This window comes from Hypanus sabinus, chromosome X1, assembly GCF_030144855.1.
Source record: "Hypanus sabinus isolate sHypSab1 chromosome X1, sHypSab1.hap1, whole genome shotgun sequence".
NCBI classification, from domain to species: domain Eukaryota; kingdom Metazoa; phylum Chordata; class Chondrichthyes; order Myliobatiformes; family Dasyatidae; genus Hypanus; species Hypanus sabinus.
This window is the reverse complement of record NC_082738.1, coordinates 22,691,434-22,713,969: the sequence shown is the minus strand read 5'-3', so window position 1 is coordinate 22,713,969 and position 22,536 is coordinate 22,691,434. Positions and strand designations below refer to the sequence as shown.

General features: G+C 42.6%; 1 protein-coding gene across 3 annotated transcripts in view; it reads left to right on the top strand.

Moving 5' to 3' along the window:
• Positions 1–22,536, top strand: part of cd63 (CD63 molecule) — a 60,763-nt gene that overhangs the window by 27,360 nt on the left and 10,867 nt on the right. For all 3 annotated transcript variants that reach the window (XM_059956047.1, XM_059956049.1, XM_059956048.1), the window contains exon 3: positions 20,797–20,985. In XM_059956047.1, coding sequence (XP_059812030.1) covers positions 20,797–20,985 — 189 coding nt within the window. The remainder of the gene's footprint in view (positions 1–20,796; positions 20,986–22,536) is intronic.

Below are 22,536 nucleotides of genomic sequence, written 5' to 3'. Positions count from 1 at the left end.
TGTTCTGCAAACCTCTCGGCCCAGTTACAGGAGCCAGATCTGGCTTATAATAAGATGGAGGGGGGTGGTTATTAGTTCTGTTACAGTATATTTTATACTTGCTGCTTTAATGTCCCAGTTTCCATAAAAATTTGAACTTTTCCAAGACTGGCGGTTAAAGATGCCATTCCCAATGGTGGAATAGTCAAAGTCAGAATGATGCAGCTCTGAGTGTTTAAGAACTGGAGGATTTGGTGAAGAGAATAATTCTATTAAGTGACTTTGGTTTTCTTTGTGGGATCAGGAAATGTTTATCCTTGCTAGCTCCAGTAATGAGTTTCAAGTGCCCTATTAGCACATGCTTGTCTCAATAGTTCCTTTGTTTTACCTTATGATTGATTTGAAGATGAGGCTATTAATTGTACTTCAGTGATGTTTTATCTTGGTTATTAATCTCTGTCACACATTGTAGCTAACTTTTGTCCAACTTCTAGAGTGTTTGTGCATCAGTTTCTTAGCTACCAGCCTAAGTGCGTCCTGTGTTTTGGGTTTGTGTATTTAAGACTTTCCTGAAGGCTATTTTGAATCTTGTGTCCTAAATGCAGTTGAGATTGTGACTTCAACATCTAAGCTATTAAGCCCTTTGCAATTTTTTTTCATTCAGCCACCTCCACTCATTTAAACTCCAGGGAGCATTTGCCTAGTTCTCCACTTCCTCTACATGGTGGGGAGGAATGCCCTCCCCAAAACTAACCCAGTGACCCTTGCATAAATAACCTCAATGCACATTGTCTTTCAGAAAAAAGATTCAAACTCTAGTAGTCGGTTTCATGAGGTGTACAGAGACCTATCAAATCACATCTATACTCTGTTCTTTCTCCTTTAGTTCCAAAGTAGGTAAACTTGTACTTCTCTCTTTTATATTCCATTCTAAATAATTTGCTCTTTCAACCTTGCAACTTGGTTTTTCCCACTTTACACATAGCAAGTGGCTTTCTGAAGTTGCCTTGCAGCTTCACTTGAGGCTTGTAACTATCTGAGGTCTGTGCTCAGCTTTTGGTAAATGCACCCACCCTCCTCCCCACCCCCAACCAAGCTGCAGCCTGCTGACCTGAAATTTAGTACCTGCTGCTTTCAATCCTAAATCCATGCTGATGCTACCATATCCCTCCTTCCACTGGCCCATCAAAGATGGACTTTATTCACCATATACATTTATATGCAGTAGGAATGTTCTGTGGTGTGTTGGTCAGGGCATGGCATGCAACAATATTCAGCAATTATTAAAAACTATATAAAATTTAAATCCTATATATAAAACTAAGGTTGAAGAATGAATATGGAATAAAATGTGGATGAGTAGAGAGAAAATGCAAAAATTAAAGGGATTTGGCAGTCCTTGTGCAGGATTCCCTAAAGGTTAATTTGCGGGTTGAGTCTGTACCAGAGGAGAGTCTGCTGCTGCACCCGGAGAGCGTTACCCGGGATGCAGACTTGGGTTATAGACTTTTTTTTAGTCTTATAGTTTTTATATTGTTTCCTTGCCCAATCTTAGTTTTGTTTGTGCAAGGAGGGAAATTTGGGGGTCGATGAGCCTGATCTATTTTGCTCATTTTTTTTTGCGGAGAAATGGGATTTGGGATTGATGTTCATCCTGCCTTTCTTTTGGTTTCGTGGCTATCGGAGAATTGAATTTCAGAGTTGTATACTTTGATAATAAATAAACTTTTTGAAGGCAAGTGTGATTTTAACATTCATTTCATGGAATTATAAAAGCAAGGATGTAATGTTGAGACTTCATAAAACACTGGTGAGGCCTCACTTGAAATATTGTGAACAGTTTTGGGCTCCTTTATCTTAAAAGGATGTGGTGAAACTGGAGAGGGTTCAATGGAGATTCACAAAATTGATTCCAGGATTGAACAGCTTGTCATACGAAGAGCATTTGATGGCTTTGGGCCTGTATTCAGTGAGGGGTGACTTCATATAAGTATCAAATGGTGAAAGGCCTTGATAGAGTGGATGTGGAGAAGATATTTCCTATGGTGGGAAAGTCTAAGACCAGAAGGGACAGCCTCAGCAGATGGGCGCCCTTCTAGAATGGAGATGAGGATTTTTTTTTAGCTAGAGAGTGGTGAATCGGTGGAATTCTTTGCCTTAAATTTACTGTACAAAAGACTTGGCACCCACAGCTGCCTGTGGTAAAGGTTGATAGATTCTTGATTGGTCAGGGCATAAAGGGATACAGGATGAAGGCAGGAGATTGGGGCTGAGAAGAAAATGGATCAGTCATGATGAAATGGCTGAACAGACTGAAGGGGCCAAACCCTGCTCCTATATCTTGTCTAAATACCAGCATGTATTTACAATGTAGACAGCATTATAAAATGTGGTTTAAAGTGTCTACAGTGCAGTGACAGAAGTAATTCCACAAGCTGTCACTTTGTGCAGTAACCTTGGGTTGTTCCTTTATCAAATGATCTTTGCAATATGACCAAAGACTAAACTAGCTGCTTTCTCAGTGCTTTACTTTAAAGCATAGTAACTTGAGTGTCAGTATATTATCAATCGCCTTCTATTGGTCCCGATTTGGGAAATCTCTGTTTACAATTTTTGTTTGTTCCTTTTTATCTTGCTGAACCTGCCCTTTGCATTTCCCAAGTAAGTAGTCATGTTTTATGTATATGTACAGGGGATAGGACATCCTCATGGGATGGAGAGTCATGAACAACAATGAGGGTTGCTTCCACCTGGTGAAAAGGAATGTGGAAGTTGACCGAAGTTCCTGTGTGTAAAATGGGGAATTGGTGACTAAACTTCCAGTTTCTAGCCAAGCCCACTGAAGTTCATTTTTCTACAACAGTAAAAACGAAACTAGTTACCTGAGGAAGTGATTCAGCAGTAGGTTATTTGTGGCAATTTGCAAAGGATTGGCAGTTGCAGGCAGTGCCTTCTACTAGACAAATGTCTGGAAGGGTGCTTGGCACTTGACTGATTCTTGGTTTGAAGTAAGTGGGTATGTTCAAGGAAAAAACTACTTGTATTAAACCTTGTATGAAATGCCATTTGGGACTTGGCTGAAGTATTGCAGCTGGTTCCAGGCACTGCACTTGGAAGGTTATTTAGCAGGTGTCTGAATAATACTAGGCAGTTGAGAAGAGGTCATTCTCCTTTGAGTTCAGAAGATCAGTGGTAGGTTTGAAGGAAGGGGCCCAATACTTTAAAGAGCTCTGGCAGTGAGGTTTGTGAGGATTAACAGCATTGCCAATGTCACCAGTTGAAGAATAATTCTCCCCTGTACTGGGGTAACGTGATATGGTGGGGGCATACACTGGACAAGTGGAGAAATGGATCCAGTAATCTTCAAAGGGAATTTGCGTTCCATCTGTGTGGGAGATAACTTGATGTGGTGGGGGGGGCACTAGTAATGCCCCTTGCAAGACTATTGCAAGGCTTCCCTGTTCCTGTACACTATCCGCATCACATGGTTTAGATCTTGTGTTCATTGGCATGGTTTTGGTGCGTCCGGGGGTTGTTTCTGTCCTGTGATTCTAATCCCCTACACCTCATACCAAATAGTGATTGGTTAAGGTGGGATATAGGAGAGTCCAATCATGTTGCCTTGGGGTGAAGTTTAATTGATCTAACTTGCCATTTGGAGACGGTCACCAGTTGCCTGTTAATAATTAAATGCACTTCGGAGAAGGGTTCTTAGACCTATACCTGGAATGGGTCAGTTGACTTGAGAGGAAAGGTTGGACAATCTATTATCATTCACTAGAGTTTAAAGATGAGCTGGCACTTGATTGAAACAAGATTCTGAGCTGTCCTGAAGGGGTGGGTATGAAGTGAATTTGAAATGAGGTGCACTGTCCCAAACAAGTTTCCTGTTTGAGACATGGCAGTAAACTTTTCCTTGAAGATTCTCAATTCTTTGAACACTCTGCTTCCACTACTGTAAGTGTAACCCTATCACTGTTGGCTCATAACAGATTTGGCTCGTTGGCTAACTCTAACTGCCACGCGACTCTGGTGAGAAGGCCAATTAATAGGCAATGTACGTCTAGGGTCGGTAAAATTCTGGTTCAAAAAAAGGAAAAGGGCCCATCACAGTTAAACCAGTCTAAATGTGCACCTATACATTGGAGCTCGTTTCTGTAGTAGTTGGCTGTATCACTTTACTCATGGCACTGAACTCCTGTCACCAGCCAGAATTATTGGCACTTCCTTGAAACCATTTGTCTGCAGAAAACACTCCTTGCAATGGGATCTCCCCTTCAGGGTGGGATCCTCCAAGCATCTTCCCTTGTGCTCTTCTCCATACCTCCTAACAAAAGACCTCAAACCAGACTACTATCCTTCAGAAATCTGATCCCATCCAGTTCTCTCAAATCTTGTATCACATCCCACTGGGCGGAATGTTAAATACATTTCCAAAACAAACCAGATTGGCTGACACAACATTCCCAAGTTGGGCAAATGGGTCCTTGTTTTTAGCGGAAGCCAAAACATTAGTCTATGAAGCTTAGCTGACGGGACACACTGCATTTGCAGAAAAAAACTTATATAAAAATGCCTCACTACATAGCAGTAGAAATAAAATAAAACATGTTCTTAACCAGGGCATTACATAAGAGCTTTTGAATATTTTTAAGTCTGTTAGAATCTTGGTAAGAGGCTGCCGGAGTGGGAATAGATGGCACTACAGAATTGAAGTTGTAATTGGATTGGTTAGAATGAAGGAGCATGCTCATGGCCAAGTACACAAATTAGACTTTGATTTTATTGCATCTGTCACAGCCAATGTTGGACTTTTGGAGGAGGGTGGGCTTTTTAAAGACTTATTCCATATCAGTCATAGCAATACAGCACAATTCTTTCCTGCCAAACAGGAGTAAGAGTAACAAGAGTAAGAAACCCTCCATAGTGATAAAATCTTTAGGCCTGAATGGGAAAATTCACTATGCTGTGGATGTCTGTATAGTAGTTGTATCAAATAATGTACTGTGTATATTATGACTAGAGAGCAATACGTTACATATTTGAGTTGATATGCTTTCTATATTGAGTTGTAGCTAAGAAGGGAGAAGTGTTGTGTATTTAATCTTTCAGAAATATTTGAGTAATGTTGTAAATATATTTAAGCATTTCTTGCATACTCATTGCAGGTTGTGTAAAAGTACGTGAATAGCATACGTCATTATGCCACCACATCATCAGTGCACACCCTACAAAGTAAAAACAAAGCCTACATAAGTTAACCCCTGCTCAGTGCTTTTCTTTTGATTAGTTTTATGTTTAAATGTAGTCATTAAATGACTTTCTGGTGTTAATTGTTTCAAGTTGGATGGTGAGCATCTGTAAACCATCTGTCTCGTCCTGTTTAAATCCTTGCATCTATGAACTACCAAGTAGATTTGTAGATCTATTTACCACTTGTTTTTAATGTCAGCACAGCTGAAGTGATTGATTTGGCAACTATTTAGCATCGCTGAGGATGGTGGGGCTGCCTGGGAAGGTTGGGTCAGTGGTTGTGGGGGGTGGGGGGGGGTGGCGAGTGGAGGGCAAGGAGCTAACAACTTAAGAGCATTCAATCAGTGATGGATTAACAGGATCCTGAGAGGGGTGTATGGAAACAGATTTATTAAAATGCAAAATACAGTGTGGTGTAATGAGCAATTGGAAACTTGTATTAGCTAGGGAAAAGTGGGTGCCTGTTTACAAAATTTCCAAGGTGTTTTCCTGCTCTGGATTACCTTGGCTGAGCAATTCTCGTAATGCATCATACATCTCCAAGAATGCCAAAGGCTTGTTTTATTTTCAAGGAATCACTTTGTTCCATAATGTGGATTTTGAAGGAAGGTGTTGATCTGCCAGATGTGGCCGTTTTCCACCTTGGCACTCTGCTATTAAATAGCATTGGCTCAAAGGGCAGTCCAGTGGCAGCATTCATTCATTTCGCCCTTGGCCTTAGCGCCCTTAGCGCGGGGGGGGGGGGGGGGTCAGAGTTTGTGTACTATGTCACAGTAAGTGAGGAAATGCTATAATGATGTACACTCTGTTGTCTTATGTTGATCCTCTCCTCTGCCAACACCAGTGTTCCTCTTTCAGGTTTGGACTAGCTAGCTATTGTCTTTCTATTACAGGCCCTCCCTCGCTTGTGGGCAACAATATGCAAACAAATTAAATTATATTGACATGACAATTATTAGATGAATTTGAGTGTTTGTGAAATGTTGATGGATTTGCTAGCTGCTGTGAGTTTGTCTTGATGTCAAGCAAAGTATTTTAAAGATGGCTTTGTCACGCGCATTGAAGCCTAGTGAAATGCGTCAATGGCTGTTGCAGTCAGAGGATGTGCTGGGAGGTAGGCCTCAAGTGTTGCCATGCTTCTGGCACCAGTATAGCACGTGCACAACTTACCAACTTGTACGCTTGTACCAACTTCCCAGGGCGAACTTGCAGACAGTAGCGGGCATTGAACCCATATCCGTGAACATAAGCGCTGTAATGTATAATGCTACAGTGCTGCCCCTTTTCCCCAGATGTTTGGCAGACCAGGAGGATTGGTTTTCTGGTTGCTGCAATAACCTTTTACCAGATGGGAGTGGGGTAGTTCTCATTCTTGCCATGGTCCTCAAGGTGCAATAGCTGGGGTTGGGTCAGGCTGAGCTGACTCACTAACTCAATCAAAGACACCAGCTGATGGCTGCCCTCAAGGCTGTTTCAGTGATGCATTCCCACACTGCAGTTCATTTCTAACTGACTTAAAAAGCCTGCGTTTTCAGGAGAGGAACTATAACTTGGAAATGCCTGTGTTATAAGGGGGCAATTTCAATTGATGAGGGGTTATATTCATGAGTTTGTACCTTTCTGGACTAACTGTGTTGCATGCATGAAGTTTAGATGTTCTTGATTGTTATACCACTGAAATTCTCTACCAAGAGTGAAATTGATGCTGTTGACTGTTCAAGCAACTCTTGTGTATTACAGTCATTTGAGTAATGGAAATTTGCCTTTACAGAATTTGCAAATCACTACCCCAAAATTTGAAATGCAATAAAATTTGGTCTCCTGGAATTTGGGGATGAAAAAGGTAATTTTTAAGGTTGCTTCACATTACAGCAATTTGCAATACAAAGGGCAAACACTCCACCATAATACTTGTATTAGAGGCTTCATTTTGCAAAGGCATTTCAAGTGACTGCATACAACCTGGACCTTTCTTGGAGGGATTTCAAATTTGGAGGTGACAAGTTTTAAGTTTCGAAATTGGAAAAACTGCTTTTAGGTAATGAAAATGGTCATCTCCTTTTAGGAGATTTTGATGGATCATCAATAAGTTTTCTTTCCTCCCTCCCTTTCCATTAATAGGTAACTATACCCATAGATCATCTTTGGATGTCACAAATTTATGCAGTTTTACTTTTTTTTAAACTGGATTCATGCTAAGCACTTGTCTTAAAACATTTGTGGAAAGGCATGCTAGGGTTCAGTTTAAAGTCATGTTTTGAGCCAGAATTCTCGATTTCATACTTGTACATGTTAACATCCATGACTCCACCCAGCCTTGAAGCATATGAGCAGGTATGTGAAGATCTGTGGACCCTGTGTGAGGAAGTGGGATTGGCCTGGGGAGCTCTTCAATCAGCAGAAACTCTCCCGTTGCACATATCTCTTCAGAAAAGTGCATTTATGCAATCTTTTATTGGACTTAAGTAGCCAAAGTGTAGTACTTGGATGATGCAATTTCTGTTTATAAATTTAGGAGATGACCAATTTGCTCCAAAAACAGCACAAGCATATTCTCATGATGGGAACTACTTGTGTTTGATTTTAAGGGATAAGCAAGAAGGGGAAACTTTGCATTCCACTTGGGTAGTGTGTTCTCGGCACACGGATGGGGTAGTTGGAATTTGAGGATAATGTTTTGATCGCAGTACAGCACCTTTTGGCTGGAAAGTTCCTCAAATACGCTCCCAGGAATGGGATTCTGATCCTATGGTGAAGGGGGAGATCCTACCCTGCAGAATGCACTGCATGACTTGTATTTTGCTGAAGAAATGGGGCTCAATCGTTGACTTCATCTCTGTACCTAATAATTATCTACTTTTTAAACTACTTTTCTGTTTCTGTACTTTTGTGTCGTGACAGACAGACACCTGTGTGTTGCAGTATATTTTGGTTGCATGGACCCTCTTCTGGCCTTCTGTTCTCCAACCCCTGCCCTATCCTGAGGCTGGAGCCAGCCCCCTCCCAGGCAGTGTTCCTTCAGTGATGACCTGTGTGGGAGATGATGATCACCCTTTGAGTACAATATAGTATCTCTAGGTGTGTCATTGATATCCAGTGCATCCATGAAGTGATTCTTGGTTTCTTTTTCCAACAACCAACAGTGTTTAGATGGAAAATGATCAAAAACTAAGTAATAATAAATGCAAGATATTTCTGAATGTGGAAACTCTCATGTCTTGAAGGAATAGTGCTATGTACGCCCAATGGTGAGATGCAACAGAAAAACAAAAGAACACAGTGGGTGAGAAGCATGCACGAGGTCCAGCAGCGTGCCAATGACCATTGTGCATTGGCTTCAACACTGAAGAATCCATCGGCGCCCCTGGCAACTATTGTTCTACCCTGGTGCGAGTCAAGAACGTAGGTGAACTCTTAAGGGCAGAGGCAGTTAACATCCACTGGAAGGAATACTTCAAGGAATTCCATTAGTTTTGTCCATGGTGTGGACATCTTTGTCTCCATTGCCCACATACTATCCAGTCCAACTTTGCTACGTGTCACTCCCCTCTAATGTCTTGAAGTGTTGGCAGAAAGAAATTTCATCTCACCCCAAAGCCTTATCCCCTCCATCTGAGAAGCGAGTGACCTCCAGCGCCAATCCGGCATGTCTTCAGGGAAGGAGCATTCTGCCTAAAGTAATAGCAGTAGTCACCAAGCTGTCTACTACAGTGAAAGTCATCTGAGGAATAGTACCTGGCCTCTTCTGCCTTATGAAAGTCCTTTTCCTTCCACCCCCCCCCCCCCATTTAATCATGAGGGAAGAGTACAGCATTGTTAAATAAGGCTGCCTGCAAGTGTTTGTATTCATCTTGAATCTGGATGTGGTAATACTGACCCTGTGGGTGCACAACAGACCATTCTCAGCGTAGACTAGTGTCAATTAAGGCTGTGCCCTTGCCCCATGCTTTTCTCATCTCACCGCACTGTGCCCTTTGTCTCGCCCTCCCAGTAGATGAAACTCATACGCAGGTCAAAAAGGAATCTCTTCAACAAATGGTGCGATCACCTCAGCTTGCATCGTTGAGTTGTGGTGCAGAGGAGGCTGAGCTCCCAAGTTGTCATTCTTCTTGTCTCCTGAAGTATTCAAGAGAATGGACCTTGGCGATACCACAGCCCTGCCTGTCACCTATCCCCATTGCCACAGGAGATCTTAATTCTGTGTACATCATGCAAAGCATGAGGATGTGATGACTATTCAGGCCCACACAACCTTGAAGGGCAATGATTGGATGCACTGCCATGGTCAACCATGGTAACGGAGACCACAGCTGCTGCACCTGCCACGATGGGCATGTATTCACTGGAGTTCAGAATAATGGAAGGGGGGGGGGGAATCTCATTGAAACCTTTTGAATATTGAAAGGTTTGGAGTGGATGTGGAGAGGATGGTTCCTATAATCTTGGTGTCTAGGACCAGAGAGCACAGCCTCAGAATAAAAGGATGTCCCTTTAGAACAGATGAGGAATTTCTTTAGCTGGAGAGTGGTGAATCTGTGGAATGCCAAGTCATTGGATACATTTAAAATGGAGGTTGATGGGTTCTTGATTAGTAAGGGTGTCAAAGGTTTTGGGGAGAAGACAAATGAGTGGGTTTGAAGGTTGTTCTTTGTGTCTTATGGATTGTAATTCCTCAACCAACCTGCTCCTGTTATTCAACTGTCCCCTGAAAATCCAAGCCATTACCCAATAAAACATGGCCACTTTTCCATGACTTGGTAAGCACTTCTCAAAGGCACATGTTGATGAAATTCCCCACTACTTCATTGTACCAGCTCTGTCTCTGGCTGCCTGAGGTATTGAACATAGTCTATGCAAGAGTACACAAGCCCAGTGTAAAGAACAGAAAAAACCTATCTGCCCCATTACAAACTCTGCAGTCGTGCATCAGCTCTGCCAGCTACCTGCAAACCCAAGTGTAAGCATGTTATCCTCCTGTAAATATGTTTTACCTAACCTGGGATTTTTATACTGCATATATATGAAGAAATTTTAGAGTCAACATTAGTAAAAAAAAAAAGATTTCGGGATAAAAATTGGTATCGCTTGAAAAATATATAAAAACTTAGGTAAAATAACCATCTTAATAGCATTAATCCTACCTATTAGAGATAGAGACAAAGGTGACCACTTAGTAAACAAACCTTTAATCTGATCAATTAGGGGTAAAAAATTAAATCCAAACAAATCTTTATGGTTCTTTGTGATTTTGATCCCTAAATAAGTAAAAGAGTCATTAACTAATTTAAAGGGTAAATTTCCATAAATTGGGACCCGTTTATTTAATGGAAACAATTCACTTTTATTAAGATTTAACTTATACCCAGAAAACTCACTAAATTGAGCCAATAATGATAAAACTGCTGGAATGGATTTCTCCGGGTTAGAAATGAATAGTAATAAATCATCTGCATAAGCATGTTATCCTTAATACCACGAGACTGCCTGAAAAGCGGTGGTCTTTTGATCTTGCATGTGATCTTTTTCTGAAGGAGCTAGTGTATTTTTGTGACAATACTCCTAAAAGCTTTATTCCTGAGTGTCTGTGCTGGAAAAATCCAAAACTAGATGGTACATGCTTTTTAAACGGCTCTTCCATTGAATTGGTTTAACAGCGCTTTTCAATCTCATTGATTGTCATTGGTTATGCTGTTTGATGGTGAGCAGTTTCCTTGGAGGAATAAATAGGTTCTTCTGCATGATCACAAGGCAGAAGTTTGTAGGCTCACTCCCATGCCAGATGTGTCCTCCTGATAATCCCACTGATTCTAATAAAGTGTGGGAGAAGTGACCTCCTGTTTCTACTGACAACTTACAACTTTCTATGCATTTGAATAAACTTTGTCTGACCCAGAGCTGCAGTGTTGAATTTGAACTACTCTCTTATCCCATTCACTGGTGCACAAGTGGCTGTTCTTCAGAAATGGGCTGTGTGATTTGGGGGAGGTGGGTGGTTATTGTTAAATCCCAATGTGGAGCCAGTGTCTTGTCCGTTCAGTTGATGTTTCATTGTTCCTAATGTCCCTTCATTGATCAAAGTTTGGATGCAGGCCAATTCTGTTCAATCTCTCCAATGGCAAATTTGCCATATTCCAGAACCAGTTTAGTGCAACTCTGCACCCTCACCAATGTAAATTGATCTTTTGGGTAAAGAGAGCAGACCTGCAGAGAGTTCTGCAGGTGCCATCTCCCCAAGTCCTCTGCTGTTGCAGTATGACCTCTTTACTCTCGTGCTCGATTCCTTTTAAGTCAGGGTCCTATTTGTCTTCCCAATTATTTTCTGTAACTATTTTAGCTTTCAATAATTAGTGTACAAGAGTGCCCGTTTCTTTTTGAACGTGCCCATTCTATAGGAAGGATGTGATTTAGCCACAGAGGATGCAGAAAAAGTTCAGGATGATGATTAGCTTGGGTTAAGGAGAGAATGGATGGGCTGGGACTGTTTTCTGGTATGAAGGAGGCTGAGGCATGACATAAAGGCTTAAAATTTGGATTGTTGTAGATGAATGGTTAGGATATGGAAGTCTAAAACTATAGGTTATAGAGAGGAAAGGGGAAAACTAAAGGGCATAGAGGACAGGGAGGAAAAGATTTGAAGGGGGGCCTGCAGTTTCTCTTTTCCTCTCTCTTCTCTCCCCCCCCCCGCCCCCCAACAGTCTGGATGGATTGAACTGCCTGAGGAACTATTAGAAGTGGGTCTAATTCTTATCTAGGGCAGGCTTTGATTTGGGACAGACACAGAAATAAGACTAGCTCAGAAGGCACTTTAGTCAGTATTAACAAGTTGGGATAAAGGACCTGTTTCATTCCTGTATAACTCTGACCCAGTCTCTCAAAGTTTAAATGTCTTGTACACAAAATGGATAACTTCATATTTCTGCCAAACCTTTTTCCACTGGCTCTTGTCAGAATCTCCTTAAAGATTAGCTTTGTCACATACATCAAACACCGTGAAATGTTATTTTGTATCAACAGCCAATGCAGTCTGGGGATTATGATGGGGGGCAGCCTGCAGGTGTTTCTATGTTTCCAGCAGGAACATGGCATGCTCACTGACGCTCTGGAATGTGGGAGGAAACCCACGTGGTCCTTACAATGGAAATTGAATCCCAATCAGTGATTGCTGGCCCTGTAAGGTGTTGTGCTGACTGTTAAGCCACTGTGCCGCTCCCTTAGACTCCCTATTTGTAAACCCACCCAGTTTAGAATTGTCAATAAACTTTAGAAATTACATTTTACCCCCTCGGGCAAAGCATTGATGGGACCCTGCACTAATCCTGTCTACGATGATTAACGACTCTCCTTTTTCAGTGGAATTGGAGTTGAACCCATGTGCAGTTTTGTTTTCATCTCACTGTGGTGGGGCTGTTTGAAGAAATAGATTTTTGCTCTGGTGTATTACCAGTTCACTTGTAACATGTAAACTCTTTAACCTGTGCCATAGTATCTGCTTGCTCAAGTGGCTCAGCTGAATGAACTAGGTTGTTTCTTGGTCTGCTGTTTTGCCTGTGGGTTGGGTGAGTGGAAATAAATGACAGCTGTGATTTCTGCTGCATGGCTACAGGGTGCATCTTGGCTTTCTCCCACTCTCCACTGCTGCAACTTCTCCCTTGTGTGCCAAGCATCCCACGATGGATGGGCAAAGTGAGTGCACTGGAATGCCAGCAGTGGCCCTGCTGTAAGCTTTCAGCTTTTGAAGATTTTTCCCAAGCTGGAAATCTGAGGGGATAGGGAAGAAAATGTTCATTGAGTCGGGCAGCATCTGTGGAAATTTATTTTTCAAGCTGAAATGTTAACTTTGTTTCCACTTGCCCAGCTTGTGTTCTGCCAAGCATTGCTAATGCTGGAATGTATGGCGAAGCTTGCTGGCACCCCCCTCCCCCCGCCCCAGAACATCCTTGGGTGTGTAAGTGGTTTGTAACAAAAAATGCATTTTACTGTTTTAATGTACATATGACAAATAAACCTGAATCCTGATCTTCTGGGCATACCCCAAAGCTCTCCATCTTTTTGCAACTGACATTTCTTTTGCCCGTGTTCTCACTAACCACCTGTGTTTCACATAGCTTTTATGATGAAAGCCATGTTCTCCTTGCCCAATTGTCCCCTCTAACCCATTAACCTGATTTACCTTGTGAACAGAGCAACACACAATGCTGGAGGTCAGGCAGCATCAATAGAAATGGATGAACAGTTGATGTTTTGTGTGTTGCTCTGGATTTTCAGCATCTGCAGAACCTCATTTACCTTGTGTGCAGTTTATGCTCATGGCAACAGTGTGGCCATTAGTCTTTGCCTTTGTCCTTTTCAATTTCTTCCTGCAAATTGAAGCTATCATGTTTTCCCAGTTTAACCGGAAACATTAACTGTTTCTCTCCAAATGTGCTTGATACTGATGAGTATTTCTGGTATTTTTCTAATCTGCAAATGCTGAGACCTTTGAGAACCCAAGATGACTTAAGCAGAATACTTCCAAGGGGGTTGATGTCAATAAATTAATCCTCCTCGTCCAAGAAGCAGGAATTTCATCGGGGTGTGAAGATGATGACACTCAGATTCATATCCAGGGTGAAGCAAATTGACGTGGAACTGTCAGTTTTTCTTCTGGGTAAAGAGCAGTGGAAGTGCTTTTTCTACTTGTGTAACAGTGTGTTGCACAATTCAATTGTTGAGCCATTATTCATTGACTATTCCTGTCAAAAGCTCAAACAAATGTGTGAGTTGGACTTGGGTTCCTGCCAGTTGACAGGGTCATGGGGGCTACAGCTAGAAATAGCCCCCTCAGCCCATCTAGACTGTGCCAAACTGTTACTCTGCAGAGTCCCATCAACCTGCATCTGGACCATGGCCCTCATACCTCTCCTGTTAATGTACTGAACATCACCTAAATGTTGAAATCAAACCTGCATTCACTGTTTCTGGCAGCTAGTTCCATAGTCACACCACCCTCTGAGTTGAGATGCTCCCACTTGGATTCCCCTTCACAAACTTTTTCTTGCAACTCTATACCCCTCATAATATTTTTGTATACGTCTGTCATATCTTCCCTCATTCTTCTGTGCTCTAGGGAATAAAGTCCTAATCTATTCAATCTTGTAACACAGGTGCTAAAGTCCCAGCAATATCCTTGTAAAATTTTCTCTGTACTCTTATCAATCTGATTGACGTCTTTCCTGTAGGTAGGTAACCAGAACTGCACACAATGCTCCCAATTTGTACAATTTCAACATAACATCTGAACTCCTGTACTCAGTATTTTAATTTATGAAGACTAATGTGCCAAAAGTGTTCTCATAGCCCTATCTTGTGATGCCATTTTCAAGGAATTGTGGACCTGTATTCTGAATCCTTATGTTCTACTGCACACCTTGGTGCACTACAGTTCAGCAAATCCTTCCCTGGTTTGTCCTGCTCTGGTTTGACCTCCAAAAGTGCAACACTTTGCATTTGTTTGCATTTAAAATCCATCTGCCATTTTTTTTTTTCAGCCCATTTCAGATCCTGCTGCCAGCTTTAATAGCCTTCCTCGCTGCCCACCACACACCCAATCGTGATGTCATCAGCAAATTTGCTGATCCGGTTTACCCCAATCATTCTGATCATTGATGTAGATGACAAACAACAATGAACCCAGAGCACTGATTCCTGCACCACATTAGTTACAGGCTTCTAGTCGGAGGCAACCATCTACTGTCACTCTGTGGCTTCTCCCATGAACCCAATGTCAAATCCAACTTACTACCTCATCTTGAATGCTAAGTGACTGAAGCACCTTGACCAACCTCCCATGTGGGACCTTGTCAAAGGCCTTGCTGAAGTCCATTTAGATGACATCCACTGCTTTTTCTTCATCAACTTTCCTGGTAACTTGAGATTGGTTAGGCACAACAAGCCCTGCACAAAGCCTTATGGATTATCCCTAATCAGACCCTGTCTGACCAGATACTTGAGTCTAGTCATTTAGAATACCTTCCAATGATTTAACCACTGCTGGTGCCTGAGTCACCAGCCTTTAATTACCCAACTTATTCTTGGAACCTTTCTTAAATGACAGAAGCACTTTGGCTAATCTCCAGTCCTCCGGCACCTCACTGATGGCTAAGGACGTTTTAAATATCTCTACTAGATCCCTTGCAATTTCTGAACTAACTTCCTACAAGGTCACAGTGAACACCTTGGGCTCTGGGGGACCCTAATTTCTTCAAGACAGCAGACACCTTTTTGTAATCTGTATATGGTCCTTGACCTCACTGCTCTTTTGCCTCAGTTCTATAGACCCTGTGTTCATCTCCCAAGTATATGGAGATTCAAAAAATCCATTTAAGATCTCCATTTCTTTTGTCTCCATGCATTTTGTCCTTTGCTATCCTTTTGTTTGTAATACATCTGTAGAAGCCCCTGGGATTCTCCTAATGTCTTATTTGCCATAGCAACCTCATGTCTTTTAGCCCTCCTGATTTCCCTCTAGTGTTCTCTTACTTTCCTTGCAGTCAAGTGCCTCATTAGTTCCTTGCTTGCCTGTACCTGTTATGCACCTCCTTAACCAGCATCTCAATATCCTTCAAACTAAGGTTTCCTAAGCCTGTTAGCTTTGCCTTTTATTCTGACAGGAATATACATTGTACTCTTAATTTCACTTTCGAAGGCCTCCCACTTACTAAGTACACCTGTGCCAGAAAATGGCCTGCCCCATTCAACACTTGCCAGATCCTTTTTGATGTCATCAAAATCGGCCTTTCTCCAATTTTAAATTTCGGAGGACCAGACCTATCATTCTCCATAATTATCTTTAACTAATGGAATTATGATCACTAGATCAAAAGTACACTTGTATCACCAGCCCTTTCTCTTTACCTAATAGGGAGTGTGGTACTGAATCCCCTATATGTAAAGGAAACTTTGCTGAACACATTGGGCAAACTTTCCCATCCAGTCCTTGTATAGTATGGGAGTCCTAGTCAATAACTGGAAAGTGAAGATCGCTTATCTTGCAAATGCCTGTTATCTTCAGATTTTGCTTCTGTATCACACTGACTATTGGGTGGTCTATAATATAATCCCATTAATGCTGTCATCCCTTCTTACTCCTCTTCCGTCCATACAGCCTCAGTAGATGAACTCTCCAGTCTGTTCTATCTGAGCACTGTTGTGACATTTTTCTTGACTAGTAATGCTACCCCTCCCCCTTTAATATCATGTCTAAAACAACAGAATCCTGAAATATTGAGCTGCGAGTCCTACTTTCCAAGCAAGTCTCTATTGCTGCAATATAATCCCATTGTGCTAATCCATACACTCAGCTCATACACCTTGTCTACAATGCTCCTTGCATTGAAATTGAAATAAATGCAACTTGGAGCATTCTTTTTGCCATGGTCAACTTTTCAGTTTCTGTCTTGTGTATGTAGGCTTAACATACTTTCTCCACACAGCAGCTCTTATTTAAACCCTCCAGAGCAGCAGTAGCAAAAGGGTATTGGTCCTCCACCAGTTCAGGTGCAGACCATCCTGTCTGTACAAGTCCCACCTTCCCTGGAAGAGAGCCCAATGAAACATAGAAAACCTACAGCACAATACAGGCCCTTCAGCCCACAAAGCTGTGTCGAACGTGTCCTTACGTCAGAATTAACCTAGGGTTATCCATAGCCCTCTTTTTCTAAGCTCATGTACCTATCCAGGAGTCTCTTAAAAGATCCTACTGTATTCGCCTCAACCACCGCCTCCAGAAGCCCATTCCACGCACTCACCACTCTCTGCAAGTTTTTTTAAAAAAGAAACACCTGCACTGACATCTCCTCTGTACCTACTTCGAAGCACCTTGAATCTGTGCCCTCGTGTGCTAGCCATTTCAGCCCTGGGGGAAAAAGCCTCCGACTATCCATACGATCAATGCCTCTCATCATCTTGTACACCTCAATCAGGTCACCTCACATTCTCCGTCGCTCCAAGGAGAAAAGGTCGAGTTCACTCAACCTATTCTCAAGGCATGCTCACAAATTCAGGCAACATCCTTGTAAATCTCCTCTGCATCCTTTCTATGGTTTCCACATCCTTCCTGTAGTGAGGCAACCAGAACTGAGCACAGTACTCCAAGTGGGGTCTGACCAGGGTCCCATATAGCTGCGACATTTCTTCTCGGCTTTTAAACTCATCCCACGATTGATGAAGGCTAATGCACTGTATGCTGCCTTAACCACAGGGTCAACCTGCACAGCAGCTTTGAGTGTCCTATGGATTTGCACCCCAAGATCCCTCTGATCCTCCACTCTGCTAAGAGTCTTACCATTAATACTCTATTCTGTCATCATATTTGACCTACCAAGATGAACCACCTCACACTTATCTGGGTTGAACACCATCTGCCACTTCTCAGCCCTGTTTTGCATCCTATCAATGTCCCGTTGTAACCTCTGACAGCCCTCCACATTATCCCCAACACCCCAACCTTTGTGTCATTAACAAATTTGCTAACCCATCCCTCCACTTCCTCATCCAGGTTATTTATAAAAATCATGAAGAGTAGGGGTCCCAGAACAGGCCCACCATGGAGAATATGATCTGTCTACAACCACTCTTTGCCTTCTGAGGGCAGTCCAGTTCTGGATCCACAAAGCAATGACCTCTTGGATCCCTTGCCTTCCTACTTTCTCAATAAGCCTTCCATGGGGTACCTTGTCAAATGCCTTGCTGAAATCCATATACACTACATCTACTGCTCTTCCTTCATCAATGGGTTTAGTCACATCCTCAAAAAAATTCAATCAGTCTTGTAAGGCATGACCTGCCTTTGACAAAGCCATGCTGACTATTCCTATTCATGTCATACCTTCCAAATGTTCATTAATCCTGCCTCTCAGGATCTTCTCCATCAACTTACCAACCACTAAAGTAAGACTCACTGGTCTATAATTTCCTGGGCTATCTCTACTCCCTTTCTTGAATAAGGGAACAACATCTGCAACCCTCCAATCCTCCAGAACCTCTCCCGTCCCCATTGGTAATGTAAGGATCATCGCCAGAGTCTCAGCAATCTCCTCCCTCGCCTCCCACAGTAGCCTGAGGTACATCCCATCCGGTCCCGGTGACTTAACCAATTTGATGCTTTCCAAAAGCTCCAGCACATCCTCTTCCTAATATCTGCATGCTCAAGCTTTTCAGTCCGCTGTAAGTCATCCCTATAATTGCCAAAATCCTTTTCCATAATGATCCAAAAACTTGAAGGCCACCCTTCTGCACCATCTACTTAGCCATGAGTGAAACTATTATTCTTCTATTGTTGGCCTCACCGGTACGTGAGATAGACAGCAATCCTGAGATCACTTCACTGGAGGTCCTGTCCTTTAGCTTAGTACCTAACTCCCTGACCTCTACAAGACCTCATCATCCTCCCTTCCTTTGTCATTGGTACTAATATGGACCATGATCTCTGGCCGCTCACCAATCCTTCCACTTCCAAATACTATGGATTTCATCTGAGATGTCCCTGACCATGGCACATGGGAGGCAACATACCATCTGGGAATCTTGTATCTCATTCTCTTCCACAGGACCTCCTGTCTGTTCCCCTAAACCAGAGGTCGGCAACCTGCGGCTCCAGAGCCACATGCGGCTCTTTGATCTCTGTGATGCGGCTCCCCGTGGTTTGTTAGCTTTTGAAATGTAATTCGAAATTTGAAGATTATGGTGATCTTGTACAATATGAAAACTTTGCTGAGACACCGTTTCCTGGCACATCCGAACCGGCTCACAATTAGCCACCGTTCCGACTAAGGGAGATAGCCTACGGGGGTTTGTGAGTACGTGTCTTTTGGAGCATCCGCGCCCACGGGGACGGGTTGAGGGAGGCTTTAAAGCAAGGCTGTTTAGTTCGAATAAAGTTACCTTTGACTGCAGTCTTTATTTTAGCGCTGCGTGTAGCGCTACACCGCTACAACGTGTTTTTTATCGCTATTAATATACATCACAACTGCCAATGCCTGACACCCGCCAGTGCGCGCTTTCTTTTAATTCTTCGATCCAAGGTAGGCTACCTATGTAGTAACCTTCAACCCAACGTCTTTTTTTCGGAGTTCAAAATGTTTTTGTTGCATGCAGAAATGTAATTTCGTTTTCTCTGCAGGAGTTCATCAATTTCAAAAATGCAACACATTATAGTTTGTTTATACATAGCATAAAGGCAAAAAAAACCCGTTATATGCAGTGTTATTTCATTTTGTGGCTCCCAGTGTTTTCTTTTCTGTGGGAAATGGGTCCATATTGGCTCTTTTAGTGGTAAACGTTGCCGACCCCTGCCCTAAACAATGAACCCCTTACCACTACTGCTTGCCTCTTCTCCTTCCCCTTCCCTCCCCATCCTTTCTTTCTGAGCTACAGAGCCAGACTCGGTGCCAGACACCTAATTGTTGTGGCTTTCCTGTTTTTGGTGGGTGGGGGGGAGGGGTGAACAATCTAGAAGATGTACTTATTGATGGGGTGGCCATGGTGGTACCTTGCACTGACTGCTTATTTCCTTTTCCCCCTCCGTTGCCTGTGTACTGCACTTTGGGAGTAATTACCTGCCTGTATCTCCTGTCAATCAACTCCTCAGCCTCCCAAATGATCCAGAGTTCATTCAGCTCTAATTTCCCTAACACGAAAAAAAGCTGCAGCTGGATGTATGTTCTAAAGGTGTAGTCATCAGGGACACTGGAGGTCTCCCTGTCCTCCCACATACTGCAAGAGCATTTTACTGTCTTGCCTGGCTTTCCCACTACTTCATCTAAGCAAAAAGAAAGAAATTTACCAGAAGCCTGCCTTGGCCTCCATCTCTCCTTGCCAAAGCTTCAAACTCTCTACTCTAACCCTGATCCTCATGCAATTGCTGCTCTGCTTAAACCTAACTATTTATTAGCCCTCGACAAGCGCCTAATGTCCTGACTGGCCTCACTCGCTTTTCAAGTCTTGCACTTGCTCACCACAAGCAAAGGTCCTCGGAGGAACAGAATACTAAATTTCCTGATTGAGTCAAGGACAACCCAAATAAGACCAGTGGTTCAAAAATTGAGCTATGGCTTAAGATAGTGCCTTCCAAGGGAATGGAGGAGTGAAATGTAGAAAATTGTGGATACTTTCCCAGTGGGTGAGATTCTTTGCTTAAGTACAGATTACTGTTTGCTTACTGCTCAAAACCCAATTTAGGTTTGTGTAACTTTTTGTGGAGTTGTGGGTTATAGCTGTTTTGCCTCTGTAAGCACTTGCCTTTGGGTGACCAAAGTCAGATGAGTATTTGGCTTTGGAAACATTGCGGTGAATGACTTGTCTGTGATGTATTGTGGAAATTGTCATGACAAATGCTAACTCTCTTCAGTCCAATTGTATCCTTTTACAAATACTTCTAAATCCACTTGTTAATGTTTTGCTATAAACCACTTTTTCCTGCACATTTCTGATGTGTTGCTTTTCTCATTGCCTTTGTGGTTCAGTGCCTAGTTTTTCTTAAATCCTGCAATATCGTATGACTATATACATTTTTTTTCCTCGTTCCAGATCTCGGGCATTGCACTCATTGTGGTTGGTATTGTGGTCCAGACCAAGCTGAATGGCACACTGCACATCACCAGTGTTGCTGCCTCTGGTGCTCCCATTGTCATCATCATAGTTGGCGTGGTCATCAACTTCGTGGCCTTCTTTGGTTGCTGTGGTGCCTGGAATGAAAATTACTGCATGATAACCACGGTAAGGGGCCTGCCTGGGCTGTTTATATATCACTGTTGCCTACAACTCAAAGTAAAAGAGGACCGCCAGCTTTCCATTCAGTCCTCGCTCTGCCTCCAGGCTGCCCTAATCAAGCATAGAAACGACAAAAACATTTGGAGGCTTTCACTTTTGAAGGATAAATGTCAGAGTCTGGGTGCGAGGAACAGCCCTCTTGATATTTTCATGTCAGTAGCTGTCACGCTAAACAAAGTGTCTGCACTGCCACAGTCTTGGCAAACTGGATGATTGGGTGCAACACACAAAATGCTGGAGGATCTCAGCACGCCAGGCAGCATTTTGTGTGTGTTGCTTGGATTTCCAGCATGTGTAGATTTTCTCTTGTGTTTGGATGAATGGGTGACTAGTTTCTGTGGTATTCCCAATTTTATTGACTACTGTACAACGCTGTTTACTGATGGCTGTAATAGCTTGGCATGTATTCCATTGTGACACTTGCTGCTCACGACAAGGAGGTTCCTTCTCTTGTATCATGCTGTGTTATTGGTGTACAGGCGCTGGTATTTAATCCATCATTCTTGTGCTCTAGCTGTCAACAGTTTGGATTGGGTATTAGAGGGCATGATTGGCAAATCCAGATTCAGTAATTTGACAAAAATATATACAAATGGGGAGGTTATGCTGATTTTCAGGGCGTTGGTGCAACCACATCAGGAATATTGTGTGCAATATTGGCATTCTTCTTGAATAAGACCACCAATGTGTTAAAGGCAGTTCAGAGATCTGCAAGGCGGTGCCTGGAATGGTAGGTGGGGTGGGGTGAAGGGGCATTACTGGAACATACAATTCTGAAGGGTCTTGAATGGGTAGATGTAGGGAGAATGTTTCCTCTTGATAGGATCTAGAACTAGGACCCATCCTTAAGGTGGATGGAGTAATTTTTTTTAAGGCTGTAGATCTCTGGAACTAGATGCTTCAACAGCTCTTTTTGAGTGTGATTATTAAGACAGTGGTAGATTAATTCTTGGTAAGCAGGAAGTGAACAGGAAGAGCTGAACTTGCAGACATACCGGCTGTGATCGGATTAAATGGCAGGCTAAGCTTGAGGGGCAAAGTGGCCTCAATGTTCGTAGTGGAATAGTTATTCTGTCAGTCCACTAGTCTCCTAGTGCTTGACTCTTTGATGTGCTGGTACTGAACATTTTGCGTTTTCCACCAGCTCTTTGTATTGCACCCCTTAAGTATTTAGGTTGGAGGTCAGGGTTGTTAATGTGATGGGCTATCATTGCTAAAGTGACTAGTTATGGAGAGGGTTTCAGCTCAAAACATTCACTGATTATTCCACAGCATAGATGCTGCCTGACCTGCTGAGTTCCTTCAGCATTTTGTGTATGTTGTGCTGCATTTGCAGCATCTGCAGAATCTGTTTATAATTGTGGAGAGAGCCTTGTAGTCATCTAGCCTGCCCAGTAATGTCTTGGTTTTGTCACTTTTCATATTGTCTTGAGATGTAAAGGTAGCAATTCAGCCAGTTGAGTCTCTGAGTATCATTCAGTATGGTCACAAGCCTAA